Below are 15,456 nucleotides of genomic sequence, written 5' to 3'. Positions count from 1 at the left end.
TAACTCCTGATGCTTATCGTGTTCTACTCTATTTTATATGTGTTCGCTCTACTAATGTTCAAACCCAACGGAGGAACTTTGGTGGAAAAATGTTTTTATCCATTTTTTGGAGAGTGTACCGAGAATATGAATGTTTTTATGCTACCTTTCGTCATGTTAACTTCTTTAAATAGAAAAAAACGAAACTATTTTCATAAAGGTATGAAATGGTAGACGGACAAGTGGAAGCCAGGGATTGTTAACCCAGGCATGGTTGATGGGGTAACAATAGTGTTATTTAACAAGGGATAAAAACAAACAAATGGAAGCCAGGCCTAATAGTGATAATTACAAGGACAATGAGGCCAGCAGTGATGATTAAAAGCGCTAGGCAGATATGTTCCCTGGTCACGATTGATTGCTGGTTGGCTTCTTCTGATGACTATGGCCTCTTGCAATTTCCTTTGCCGCCAGTTGTTGCTGTTCTTAGATAAGACTTTGGTGGCTTCCCCATACAATGGCGTGGTCCTGGTTCTTGTTGATGTGTTCAGAAACAGCAGATTTTGTTGACGAGGTCGAGTTTGTTGACGGATGCTTGGTGTTCTTTGAGTCTGGTGTATGTGTGGCCACAATAGTAGGGAATGTGGTATACACATCCTCTGGGGTTGAGGGGTGAGCTGCTGGTGCCTCTGCCATTGGCTTGCAGGAGGGTTTTGATGGTCTTGTTGCTGGAAAAGGTGACATCAATGTTACCTTTGTTCTTTACTAGACGAGAGATCTCATGGCTGACAGGGCCTAGGTAGGGAATGGTGATCCTGATGGGTGATGGGGCAGCTTTGGGTTTAGGCTTGGAGGCTTTGAAGGTCTTGTTGATGGTTTTAGAGATTAGATGTGCGGGGTGAGTGAGTTGAAAGTGTCCTTCAGATGGTCCAGTTCTTTGCTGAGAGCATCAAGATGGCAAATCACTTTTGCACATCAGGTGAGCATGGCGATGATGGCGTTTTATCTTGGGAAGGTGGTAGGAGTTGTAATGGATGTACTGGTCTGTGTGCGTGGGCTTGCGGTAAACAGAGGCTCTAAGTCCATTTTCTGTAGTTTGGAGGAACATGTCTAGGAAGGGAAGGTGTTAGTTTGTTTCTGTTTCCATGGTAACTAGATTCTTTGGTGCTGTGCATTGAGGTGATAAAGTAGTTCTGTGGGATCGTCCTCGGGGGCTATGATGGTAAATGTGTCATCCACTTTCCGATACCAACAGTGGGGTTTGAATGGTGCACTGATTTTTTTAAGGATGTCATAAATATTTTGGTGATGAGTGGAGACAGAGGGCAACCCATGGGCAGTCCATGTATTTGCTTGTAGATGTTGTTGAAGGTGAAGTAAGAGGTGTCAAAGCAGCTGGAGGTGAGGCTGTGTTTATGAACAACTAACATCTAACATTACCAGGCTTTCATGACAAGGGTAGCATTTGCTGCATCATAATGGTTACCCGTCATAAACACATGCAAAGGCAAGGCCAGGGTTCACCTAAACAGTGTTTAAGCAAGTGTTTCTTTGCTACGTATTGCCTTTATTTCTAATTACCAACTTAGAATGGTATTGATTGATTATATGAACGTCAGAAATAGCTGGTTATTCTTAGTTTGATACATCACTGATATCAACATACCCTTGTTTTGTAAGCTGTGGATTTTGTCAGCGAGGTTGTAACCTGTGAAGCACACAACCTGGGTCATATTTTGTAAACATCTGGAAGAAAAGCTTCAATGCTACTGATGTAAATTTCAGACTCCCCTTGCACAGCTTCAATATTGCTGGTTGTAATTACAGGGACCTCTGATATAACTGCAATATTTCTGTTCTTGAAAGGCATTTAATAGTTGGACGAACAGGAATACATGACATGTTTTAAAGCAAATTCATCAGGGATTCGAACCCATACCCTCAGAGACTTTGGGTGATTAAAGATTAGGTGCCTGACTTTTGAAGGTGTGGGTTCAATTCTGTATGGGTGGTGGAATTTGGTTTAACGTCGTGCTTGAGAATATTTCGCTCATATGACGACGTGCATGCGTGTGTATGTGTATGTGCGGCTGCTTGTACTAGCCCACTGAGATACCATGCCGCAGTGAAGCATGAATACCCCACTCAGACACATTATACTGACTCCGAGCCGACCAGTCCTTGTTGTACCCATTAATGCCGAGCGCCAAGCAGGGACCAACAAGTACCATATTTTAACGTCTGTTGGTATGACGCGGTCGGGGATCGAACCCGCGACCTTCCGCACTCCGGGCGGATGCTCTAACCACTACACCACGGAGGCGGTCTAATTCTGTATGGGACTCAACCCAACGAAACTAATAGATTCGGTATTTTACTGAGAAAGTGTAATCCCAAATATAACATGTGTTACACCTGCTGCTGCTGCAGAGGCTGAGATGCATGACTGTCAACAATGAACTCATGGAACATCCTCTGTATTCATGTTTGGCACAACCTGATGTTGAACTCTCAGTGAGTGAATAAGTTGGGTTTTATGCTGCTTTTAGCAATCTACCCACAATATCACGCGACTGTCACTTGTTAACTTGAAGTAAGAACAGTCCTGCAAACATTGCACATGTTATGATGACTGACTGACTGAGTTTGGTTTTACACCGCTTTTAGCAATATTCCAGCAACATCACGGTGGGGAACACCAGAAATGGGCTTCACACATTGTACCCATGTGGGGATTCGAACCCGGGTCTTCGGCGTGACGAGCCAACGCTTTAACCACTAGGCTACCCCACCGCCCCTGTTATGATGACATCATTTCTGTTGCGGAAGACTGTTTTCACCTCTGGGAGGCAACCATCTACAACAGTGAGATCCAGGCAACTATGCATCATTTCCAGAAATGTGTTGTCATCTATTTATGTTGAAACATAATTAGACACCAACTCCATGATTGCAGCCATAGTCAGACTCTGGAGAGCTTGGCGCCAACAAGAGAAAATATACACTCATTCTTTAGCCAGGATTTATTCACAATTATACAATCTGTACACTTTTTACAAATAAATACACTACACTAAATACATCCGTGGTACATTATGAAAATAGTGTACTGAGTTTCTGCACATCCCTTATATTTACACTGACACACATCCATGTACTGGTCCCTGCTACACCATGGAGGGAGGCTCCATGTACAGCCTGTGGACTACAATCACAACACTCTGCTCACTTCCTGGGGCAGGGATTTCAGGAATCATTTGGGAAATAGAAGACAAAATTTGAATTCCAATGTTATAATATTTAAACAGAGAATTTCTTCCTGAACAGCATTTTTCACTTTGAAAAAAAAATATTCCTCTTGTATAAAAATAAACTCATGATTGAAAAAAAGAAAGAATCTGTTCCCAACATTAAAAAACTTATTTCTAAACCACCAACGTAACTGTGTGTTTCTGAACTGAAGGTATCTTCTACTGTAGCAGGTGACTGGATCAATACAATAACTCAATGGAACAGCAAGGTACAGTGATGGTACAAAAAGGGTACAGTGATGGTACAGTATGGGCATCATCATTGTAGCATGAGTGAGTGAGTGAGTATGGTTTTACACAGCTTTTAGCAATATTCCAGCAATATCACGGCGGGGGTCACCAGAAATGGGCTTCACACATTGTACCCATGTGGAGAATCGAACCCGGGTCATTGGCGTGACAAGCGAACGCTTTAACCACTAGGCTACCCCACCGCCCCTCATTGTAGCATGAGTGAGTATGGTCCTACACCACTGTTAGCAAGAGGGGGGTGTCTGAGGGGGTGCAAATATTGTGTATATACACGAAAGGTACATTGACTGTACAGATACACAGTAAGGCTACAGTAAGTGTTCATTTATACAGTAAGGGCACCATAATTGTACAGGTGTAATGTATGGATACAGTCATAATCTACAGTGGTACAGTAAAGATACAGTGATGGTACAGTAAAGATACAGTGATGGTACAGTAAAGATACAGTGATGGTACAGTAAAGATACAGTGATGGTACAGTAAAGATGCAATGACTGAGCATCTACACAGAGATGACACAGCAAACTTACAGTGATACAGTACAGGTACAGTGATGGTACATTTACACTACAGTGATGGTACATTTACACTACAGTGATGGTACGGTAAGTGTACAGTGATTATTGGTACAAAAATAGGCATCTGTGCAGAGGTGTACAATTTGAAAAGTGTCTGCAGAAAAATACCCATTCACGTTTGAATGAAATTAAAGTGAAACTCATGCTTGTTTCAATCCAGTTGTGTTAACTGTAAATGTCTGTGGTGGTTTTCAAATAAGTCTCAGAATTTTCGTTTAAACTTTATTAAATTGTTAACATGAGCTTCAGTTGGTCCACCTGCCCAGGTGTAGTGGAGCACACAAGGAATGCACTGATACAGCTGCCATCATATACCATGTTTCCTGATACAACAGTCCTGAGTGAGTGGGGAGTTCGGCTGATGCTGCTTGGAACGGTTTTCTAGTTTCCATATTATGTGTCAGTTCAGTCTTTAAGGAAGTGATATTTACCACATCAGTCAGTCTCACGTGAATGGGCATGGTTCTGGCAAACTGGGGAACATATTTAGGGCAAATATGGGACATGAATCCATGATCACAGGATCCTGTCACACCTAAGGGAGGCAACTTTAAACTTGTGTCTCAGCAGTGGAACAGACAAATCATCAGAAACCAGATCAACTGCAAATGATCATTTCAATACTTCCACAACATTTTCTGCTTATTTTTACTGGAACAATTTAAAAAAATAAATCTTGATATTCAATCACTAATATTCCACTGTTCTCTGCTTTGATTTGAATAAATGGCAAATCGGACATTTTACACAAGCTAATCAGATGCCTTCTTGCTCCATGAAAATGTCTACTTGTATGTCAGTTAACCAGAGTACTTGTTGATTCCTGGGCTGTCCCCAGTCTCCGACATGTGATACACCTAATCATGTTTCATTTGTTGTTGATTCTATGTCCATTTTGAAATGGCTGTATGAAGAATGTTTTTGCAATATGCTCACCTCGTAACTACCGAGGTTGGCAGGACGTAACTGTCTATCCCCATCAAGACCAACACCATCCAGATTGGGAAGGAATATATATTTCTGGATAGCAAGTTTAATTTCAACAGTAAAATGTTTATGCTGGCCAGTAATCCTCCAGAAAGTGTTTCAGAAAGCACAGGAGTGCTGGAGGGATTAACCTGTGAGGATCTTGTGATAGGTTTCAGCTCAGTTTGTGATGGGGAAATTGAAGGTTGAACTACTACAGGAGTTTAGTACAAATGACGCACAGCCCAATAGTCTAAACTACACCAATGCAACCTGTACAACTACACAACTACTCCTACTGTACAACTACACAACATTCACACCTCGGTAGGAAGTCTGCTGTACAGAAGCCCCCTTCACTGCAGGGAGATAAGTGATAACACTTGACGCCATTTCATGAAGGAAGTTGTAAACATCTGCTGAAGCTATGTAAACAATGAGAGATTTCTAGAAGTATTTCCAAGCCATTGTATTTGTGACTTAGCTTGAGAGAATACTTAATGTGACTCAGTGCACAACAGGTGTATTTGGTGATGGGATGTTATGCCTTCAGTGAGTGATGAGAGGTTATTCCCTCAGATCAACACCCAAAACACTGGATGCCTCTCAATATATAGAAGAATGAACATAAACACGTACTTTAAGTCTTCAACAATATAAGCAGCTGTTCTAACTACACCTACTGAGACAGGCACTGTAGAGTCAGCTGTACTTGTCATCCAACTTACGAATTCATGCCATCCTGGGCTTTAGACAGCATTTGTTTGTTTACTTGCATCAGGTGTCATCAACATAGTTTACAACATACTGTTGTGTGAGTCAACTTGTATGAAACCAGTCCATTCTGTGTGTCAACTCTGGTGTATGTGAGTCAACTTGTATGCATGTAGCCAGTCCATTCTGTGAGTCAGCTCTGATATATGTGAGTCAGCTTGTATGTGGGGAGCCAGTCCATTCTGTGAGTCAACTCTGATATATGTGAGTCAGCTTGTATGTGGGGAGCCAGTCCATTCTGTGAGTCAACTCTGATATATGTGAGTCAGCTTGTATGTGGGGAGCCAGTCCATTCTGTGAGTCAACTCTGGTGTATGTGTGTCGACTTGTGGGGTACCCAGATCCTTGTGTTAGTCAACTCTGGTGTATGTGAGCCAACCTGTATGTGGGGAGCTAGTCCATTATGTGAGTCAACTCTGGTGTATGTGAGTCAACTTGTATGTGGGGAGCCAGTCCATTCTATGAGTCAACTTGTGTGGAGGCAGACCCTTGTGTGAGTCAACTCTGGTGTATGTGAGTTAACTTGTATGTGTGGAGCCAGTCCATTCTATGAGTCAATGTGTGTGGAGCCAGACCCTTGTGTGAGTCAACTCTGGTGTATGTGAGTTAACTTGTATGTCTGAAACCAGTCCATTCTGTGAGTCAACTCTGGTATATATGAGTCAACTTGTATGCATGGAACCAGTCCATTCTGTGAGTCAGCTTGTGTAGAGCCAGTCCACTAGGTGAGTCAACTCTGGTGTCAGCTTGTATGCATGGAGCCAGTCCATTATGTGAGTCAGCTTGTGAGGAGCTAGTCCACTAGGTGAGTCAACTCTGGTGTCAACTTGTATGCATGGAACCAGTCCACTCTGTGAGTCAGCTTGTGTAGAGCCAGTCCACTAGGTGAGTCAACTCTGGTGTCAGCTTGTATGCATGGAGCCAGTCCATTATGTGAGTCAGCTTGTGAGGAGCTAGTCCATTCTGTGAGTCAACTCTGGTGTATGTGAGTCAACTTGTATGCATGGAGCCAGTGTATTCCGTGAGTCAACTTGTGTGGAGCCAGACCCTCGTGTACACAAGTCAACTTGTATGTGTGGAGCCAGTCCATTCTGTGAGTCTTGCGAGTATTTGGGCCATCTTATATCTGTGGAGCCACTGTGTGGGCAAACTCATGTGAACCAACATCTATGTTATCTAGAGGTTAGACTGAAAAATCTTTGCCTGCCCTCATGTAGTATGTTCACAGGTAAAAAACAAAATATGTTGAGTTGACTCGTGTATCGTGTCCATCACAATAACCACCAAACCTAGCCTTGGATGTATCACTTCTGGGTTCTCATATTAATTTTGTCACATCTAAATGAGTATCATTTACTTGTAGACTTATTAGTCATGGCGTCAGTTAGAGATCTGGTGAGGTCCTTTTATACAGACCTAGCACTATTCATACAAAACATATTTTGAAGCTTATCTTACCTCGAATTACATCAAATCACATATGATGTAAGGAAATTACCGATTTTTTGCAAATGCAAATCGATGGAAGGGAGATAACTCTAAATCTGTTTTTCTTGCCAGCAAAATCTAGCGATGGCTACAAAAAGATTTGTACCCGTGCTTCAAACAATTCGAAATTAGCATTAAGATGTTCGGTAAGATAAATACATTGTTCACTGGTCCATCGGGGCCCATGGGTTGATGTACCCTCGATGTTTGTTTATGTTCCCCTGGCCCTTCGGGCTCAGGGAACATTCACAAACATCGAGGGTACATCAACCCATACCCTCCTCGTGACCAGTGAACAACTTATAATGTATGCCCTTTGTCTGTTATAGGTTTGGCATCAGACGGAGGAAACACGTCACTTCCTCCCCAGACAGTACAGAGTGTCAATACTCCACACCTGACTATGTGAACACAAGCTGGTGGCTGTCTGATACATTGGGTGCAAGGAATAGCACTGTGATCCACGCATTTGTTACTTCGCAGAGTTCCATGTTCCAAAATCATTTCCAATTTGAAACAAGTGTCACTTTGATCATGTCATGGTCTTGGTTCTGGAGAGTGAAAACAACATTGGCAAGAAAACAGAAAACACAAAATCATGGAAACAGAAACACATTCCTTTTGAGACTGAATAAGGGAGATAACGGTGTACAGACGATTGTCTGCATTTACTGAAGGTTGTAATAGATTACCTCAAAGTGGAATTTGGTATGTGTTCTATTCCTAAAAGGAGATAACTGTGTAGACAATCAGTCTGCAGTCACTGAACCAGACAAAGGAGATAAATGTCACTGACATTTCGGTTGTACTCAACATTCTTACACCAATAAACAGAGACGTAGGTTATAGAATTGCAACACTGGAATAAATAGTGTATATCACAGTATATAATCACCCATACATTGCCAGTCACATGTAAAAAATGATTATATGACATGCATAACCTTCAAGGTCACATCAATCATACTTTGATATCATCCATACTCGGGCAGTCATACTTCATATCATACTGGTCATACTTTCATATCAGTCATACCATTTGGTTTCAAATCATGAATCATACTTCAATGTAATTTACATGTCAGTCATACTTCAATGTCATTATTGGTATATCATTCCAACTATCTCCCAACATAATTCTCTGCAATGTCACAACCACTTGTCCCATCAAAGTCACTATTGCGGAAGGATGATGCCTATTTCAACTTGACCGAGGCTGGCAAATGTCAGTATGATGGAGGGATGACCTTGGATGTTTGACCTTTGCCTAGAGATGGCCTTGACCCAAACCATGACATTTTGTATTCCAGAGTTTGTTTGATGAGTTCTTGTTCATCACGACTGAAGTGTAACAACATGGCGATTGCCTTCACCAGCTTCATTGCCTGAAACCGAGGAAAAATACATGGAGTGAGTGAGTGAAATAAAAAACAGGTGGAGTGACACAGGAAATGAGTGAGTGGGAGAAAAGAGGTAAATTGCGGAGTGAGTGAGAGTGATACAGCGGCAAGTGGTGAAGTGAAACAGACAAATGGTGGAATGTTTGAGTGAAACAGAAAGATGATCAAGAGTGAACTTATGAATTTTCCTTAAATGATAATATTTCTCAAAATTACTGGGAAAAAATAATTTTGCCTCTGGTTTTACACAAATTGTTCACTGACATACTGCATGGCCTCCTGAAACATTGTGATGGCATGGAGCTGTGAGTGAAAATGAAATAGAAAGTTATGGTCCCCTGTGAACATTCCAGATGAGGCTATCAAAACAGTATAAGCTAACGGATATTACTGTGATTTGAAATATTGACTATCAGACGAGAGTATTTCTGGCGGAGAGCACAAGGCTGCTGTGTCAAGTTTGTCTACCTACCTCAGACTCCCCGACTCAGCATGAACTTCAAGATGACATGTTTGAGATACTGAAAGTTGACATCTTTGTCAAGCTCCTGCCGGATGCCCACTGTTCCGCTCCGAAGCTTGGCATCATCCTCATTTAGAATCCCTGATGCTGCCATCTGCACATGACTATGACCCCTTGACCCTGACCCCAAACCTGCTAACAACAAGTCTGCTTGGAAGCGTTTGTTGGAATCAAACTTCCTGTTTGGCTGAGGTGAGTGAGAGTCCACCAGCTCGGAGGAGTCGTCGTTAGGGAGAGCCTGGACCTTGAGCTCCCGTTGCAGGGTGATTCTCAGGTCCTTCAGAGTCTGCTCTTGCTTCTTCAGGGCCTGCAGTGAGTGAGTGAATGAGTGAGTGAGTGAGTGAGTTGGGTTTAATACTGATGTGGCAAGTATTCAGTTATATCACGATGTATGGGAGATATGTAGAGTGCTGACAAACCAAGACACAACCACAATCAATCTGGGTTGTAACTGGGTTGTAAACACACAATCATACGATTTGGGCACACCACATGGAAACAGCAATCTGAAACATGATGTGTCAGTGAGTGAGTGAGGTTAGTTTTACACCGCACTCAGCAATATTCCAGCTGTAAATAATCGAGTCTGGACAAGACAATCCAGTGATCAACAGCATGAGCATCAATCTGCACAATTGGGAACTGATGACATGTGTCAACCAAGTCAGCAAGCCTGACCACCCGATCCCATTAGTCCCACAAGCATGGATTACTGTAGATCAATTCTAACCCGGACCTTCATGGGTCTGATGTGTCAGTATAACTTAGAAGGAAAGCACAAGGTGATGCAGGTCTAAGACAACAACACTTTGGTGAAACCTTCAAGCATGGGTGAGTGAGTTTGGTTTAGCTCTGCTTTGAACATCATTCAAGAACATCATAGCGTGTCCACATAATGTGTGAGTGAGTGAGTGAGTGAGTGAGTGAGTGAGTGAGTGAGTGAGTGAGGTTTTACGCCACTTTTAGCAATATTCTAGTAATATCACAGTGGGGGACACCAGAAATGGACTTCACACATTGTACCCATGTGGGGAATCGAACCCGGGTCTTCAACATGACCAGTGAATGCTTAAACCACTAGGCTACCCCACCACTCCAGCTTAAAACCCGAAACATTTAACATTTTGGTGAAAATTGAATATAAGAAATATAAACAGAAATATAATCAATGTGAACTAACATCTGAAGCCATGATCATACATCCTGGAGTGTTCAAGGGACACAACTGGCTGAATGTGGTGCCTTACATCATAGGACTACCCTTGTCCCCAACCAGAATGGGACTCTCACTCACACACATTTTAAATATTTATCATAGATAGTGTTTTCACATGGATAAGATATCGACTGACCCTGTTCTTGTCAGTGAGCTGATTCTGCAGCTCTGTAATTTCTGTCTGCAGCTCGCCAACTGTTGCCGTGGTGACCTGGTCTTCAGACTTCTTTATCTCATAATCTGTACACTGAACACAGAAAACAAACATACAACACAGGAACTAATAATTTCCTCCAAATGTCCTCAAACCACCATATACCATCATCCTGAAGCAAGAGAGTCACGCAGTCTACATCAAAGCCTAGTTTTCATCCTTGCTCTTTCAAGCCGACATTGTTTGGCGAAGAAATGCAACATATCAGCACAAAGTCAGAACAGAATCCATCTTTTTTACGACCTATCCATTACAAAGATGAATGTGGCTTAATTCTCATGTGTTTGGTACCAGGTAACATTTACAGGTAACGAGAAACGCTGTTCCTACTTTAACAAAGACATTGTTCATCAACATATTGTTGTCCTTCCCACAAAACAGCTGTTTGAAAGTACTGATTATATGCAACAGAGCATATCTGCTCTTTTACAGCCCAAATACTAATTCCACAGGAAAAGAGTAATTTTGATAATCTTCTCAGTAGTAATGCACTCAGTGTCTGGACAATCAGTTGTACACCCCACCCCTCTACCCCAGGCTACAGGGAACACACACCCGCTTGTCATAAAGGGTTATTTTCTCCTCCAGCTGACTAATAGTCTGCTGTAAGGAAGTGATCGTCTCCCCTTTCTCCCGGACTTCTGCCACCAGGAGGAGCTCCTTCTCTGCTGCCTGTTGTCTTCTGCTCTCCAGCTGCTGTGACAGTTCAGCATTACGCACCAACAGCTCATCCTTCTCTGGAAGTTGATAACAATTTGATGAAGTTTCCTTCCGTGTGGTGGAATACACCCTAGAGAGCAAATACCTTGTCTAAAACTATAGCAACCAGGTAGTCATAAAGGTGAGAGTTATTATTAGAGGTATCCCTGACAGATATCTATGAGACATATTGATGTCAGATGTCTATGAGAGATATTGATGTCAGATGTCCATGAGAGATATTCATCATCTATATTCATGACAGGAAACTTTGATGTATAACACTGGGAGGTATCTGTGCCACATATTGATGTCAGATGTCCATGAGATATATTGATGTCAGATGTCCATGAGACATATTGATGTCAGATGTCCATGAGACATATTGATGTCAGATGTCCATGAGACATATTGATGTCAGATGTCCATGAGAGATATCCATGCCAGATATTGATGACAGATATCCCTGAGAGATATCCATGCCAGATATTGATGACAGATATCCCTGAGAGATATCCATGCCAGATATTGATGACAGATATCCCTGAGAGATATCCATGCCATATATTGATGACAGATATCCCTGAGAGATATCCATGCCAGATATTGATGATGATATCGAGATATCCATGCCAGATATCCACAGATGCCTGAGATATCCATGACAGATATCCAGATATCCCTGAGATATCCATGCCATATATTGATGACAGATATCCTGAGATATCCATGCCAGATATTGATGACAGATATCCTGAGAGATATCCATGCCAGATATTGATGACAGATATCCTGAGAGATATCCATGCCAGATATTGATGACAGATATCCCTGAGAGATATCCATGCCAGATATTGATGACAGATATCCCTGAGAGATATCCATGCCATATATTGATGACAGATATCCCTGAGATATCCATGCCAGATATTGATGACAGATATCCCTGAGAGATATCCATGCCAGATATTGATGACAGATATCCCTGAGAGATATCCATGCCAGATATTGATGACAGATATCCCTGAGATATCCATGCCAGATAACCTTGACAGATATCCCTGAGAGATATCCATGCCAGATATTGATGACAGATATCCCTGAGATATCCATGCCATATATTGATGACAGATATCCCTGAGATATCCATGCCAGATATTGATGACAGATATCCCTGAGATATCCATGCCAGATATTGATGACAGATATCCCTGAGAGATATCCATGCCAGATATTGATGACAGATATCCCTGAGAGATATCCATGCCAGATATTGATGACAGATATCCCTGAGAGATATCCATGCCAGATATTGATGACAGATATCCCTGAGAGATATCCATGCCAGATATTGATGACAGATATCCCTGAGATATCCATGCCAGATATTGATGACAGATATCCTGAGAGATATCCATGCCAGATATTGATGACAGATATCCCGGAGATATCCATGCCAGATATTGATGACAGATATCCCTGAGAGATATCCATGCCATATATTGATGACAGATATCCCTGAGATATCCATGCCAGATATTGATGACAGATATCCCTGAGAGATATCCATGCCAGATATTGATGACAGATATCCCTGAGATATCCATGCCAGATATTGATGACAGATATCCCTGAGATATCCATGCCAGATATTGATGACAGATATCCCTGAGATATCCATGCCAGATATTGATGACAGATATCCTGAGAGATGATATCCATGCCAGATATTGATGACAGATATCCCTGAGAGATATCCATGCCAGATATTGATGACAGATATCCCTGAGAGATATCCATGCCAGATAACCTGACAGATATCCTGAGAGATATCCATGCCAGATATTGATGACAGATATCCTGAGAGATATCCATACCAGATATTGATGACAGATATCCTGAGATATCCATACCAGATATTGATGACAGATATCCTGAGAGATATCCATGCCAGATATTGATGACAGATATCCTGAGATATCCATACCAGATATTGATGACAGATATCCTGAGAGATATCCATACCAGATATTGATGACAGATATCCTGAGATATCCATACCGGATATTGATGACAGATATCCTGAGAGATATCCATGCCAGATATTGATGACACATATCCCTGAGAGATATCCATACCAGATATTGATGACATATCCTGAGATATCCATACCGGATATTGATGACAGATATCCTGAGATATCCATACCAGATATTGATGACAGATATCCTGAGATATCCATGCCAGATATTGATGACAGATATCCTGAGATATCCATGCCAGATATTGATGACAGATATCCCTGAGAGATATCCATACCAGATAACGATGACAGATATCCTGAGATATCCATGCCAGATATTGATGACAGATATCCTGAGAGAGATATCCATGCCAGATATTGATGACAGATATCCCTGAGATATCCATGCCAGATATTGATGACAGATATCCCTGAGAGATATCCATGCCAGATATTGATGACAGATATCCCTGAGATATCCATGCCAGATATTGATGACAGATATCCCTGAGATATCCATGCCATATATTGATGACAGATATCCCTGAGATATCCATGCCAGATATTGATGACAGATATCCCTGAGAGATATCCATGCCAGATATTGATGACAGATATCCCTGAGATATCCATGCCAGATATTGATGACAGATATCCATGAGATATTGATGCCAGATATCCTCTGATATATCCATGCCAGATATTGATGACAGATATCCCTGAGAGATATCCATGCCATATATTGATGACAGATATCCCTGAGATATCCATGCCAGATATTGATGACAGATATCCCTGAGAGATATCCATGCCAGATATTGATGACAGATATCCCTGAGAGATATCCATGCCAGATATTGATGACAGATATCCTGAGAGATATCCATGCCAGATATTGATGACAGATATCCCTGAGAGATATCCATGCCAGATATTGATGACAGATATCCTGAGAGATATCCATGCCAGATATTGATGACAGATATCCCTGAGAGATATCCATGCCAGATATTGATGACAGATATCCTGAGATATCCATGCCAGATATTGATGACAGATATCCTGAGATATCCATGCCATATATTGATGACAGATATCCCTGAGATATCCATGCCAGATATTGATGACAGATATCCTGAGATATCCATGCCAGATATTGATGACAGATATCCCTGAGAGATATCCATGCCAGATATTGATGACAGATATCCCTGAGATATCCATGCCAGATATTGATGATAGATATCCTTACTGAGATATCCATGCCATATATTGATGACGAGATATCCATAGATATTGATGACAGATATCCCTGAGAGATATCCATGCCAGATATTGATGACAGATATCCCTGAGAGATATCCATGCCAGATATTGATGACAGATATCCCTGAGAGATATCCATGCCAGATATTGATGACAGATATCCCTGAGAGATATCCATGCCAGATATTGATGACAGATATCCCTGAGAGATATCCATGCCAGATATTGATGACAGATATCCCTGAGAGATATCCATGCCATATATTGATGACAGATATCCCTGAGAGATATCCATGCCAGATATTGATGACAGATATCCCTGAGAGATATCCATGCCAGATATTGATGACAGATATCCCTGAGAGATATCCATGCCAGATATTGATGACAGATATCCCTGAGAGATATCCATGCCAGATATTGATGACAGATATCCCTGAGAGATATCCATGCCAGATATTGATGACAGATATCCCTGAGATATCCATGCCAGATATTGATGACAGATATCCCTGAGATATCCATACCAGATATTGATGATGAATTCCTGATATCCATGCCAGATTGATGACAGATATCCCTGAGAGATATCCATGCCATATCTTGATGACAGATATCCCTGAGATATCCATGCCATATATTGATGACACATATCCCTGAGAGATATCCATGCCAGATATTGATGACAGATATCCCTGAGATATCCATACCAGATAACCTTGACAGATATCCCTGAGATATCCATACCAGATATTGATGACAGA

General features: G+C 41.6%; 1 protein-coding gene across 4 annotated transcripts in view; it reads right to left on the bottom strand.

Moving 5' to 3' along the window:
- Nucleotides 1-7,596: 7,596 nt before the first annotated feature.
- The window catches only part of LOC124267406 (golgin subfamily A member 1-like), a 34,923-nt gene continuing 27,063 nt past the window's right edge, over nucleotides 7,597-15,456 (bottom strand). For 3 of the 4 annotated variants that reach the window (XM_046702316.1, XM_046702318.1, XM_046702317.1), the window contains 4 exons: nucleotides 11,260-11,441; nucleotides 10,627-10,737; nucleotides 9,224-9,581; nucleotides 7,597-8,736 (listed from right to left, as the gene is read on the bottom strand). In XM_046702316.1, coding sequence (XP_046558272.1) covers nucleotides 9,225-9,581; nucleotides 10,627-10,737; nucleotides 11,260-11,441 — 650 coding nt within the window. In that variant the 3' untranslated portion in view covers nucleotides 7,597-8,736; nucleotide 9,224. The remainder of the gene's footprint in view (nucleotides 8,737-9,223; nucleotides 9,582-10,626; nucleotides 10,738-11,259; nucleotides 11,442-15,456) is intronic. The other variant, XM_046702319.1, reaches the window with a different exon arrangement.

Source organism: Haliotis rubra, unplaced genomic scaffold, assembly GCF_003918875.1.
Source record: "Haliotis rubra isolate DU_JTF1 unplaced genomic scaffold, ASM391887v1 Scf131, whole genome shotgun sequence".
Taxonomy (NCBI): Eukaryota; Metazoa; Mollusca; class Gastropoda; order Lepetellida; family Haliotidae; genus Haliotis; species Haliotis rubra.
The sequence above is the reverse complement of the archived record's forward strand: the minus strand, read 5'-3'. Positions and strand labels throughout refer to the sequence as shown.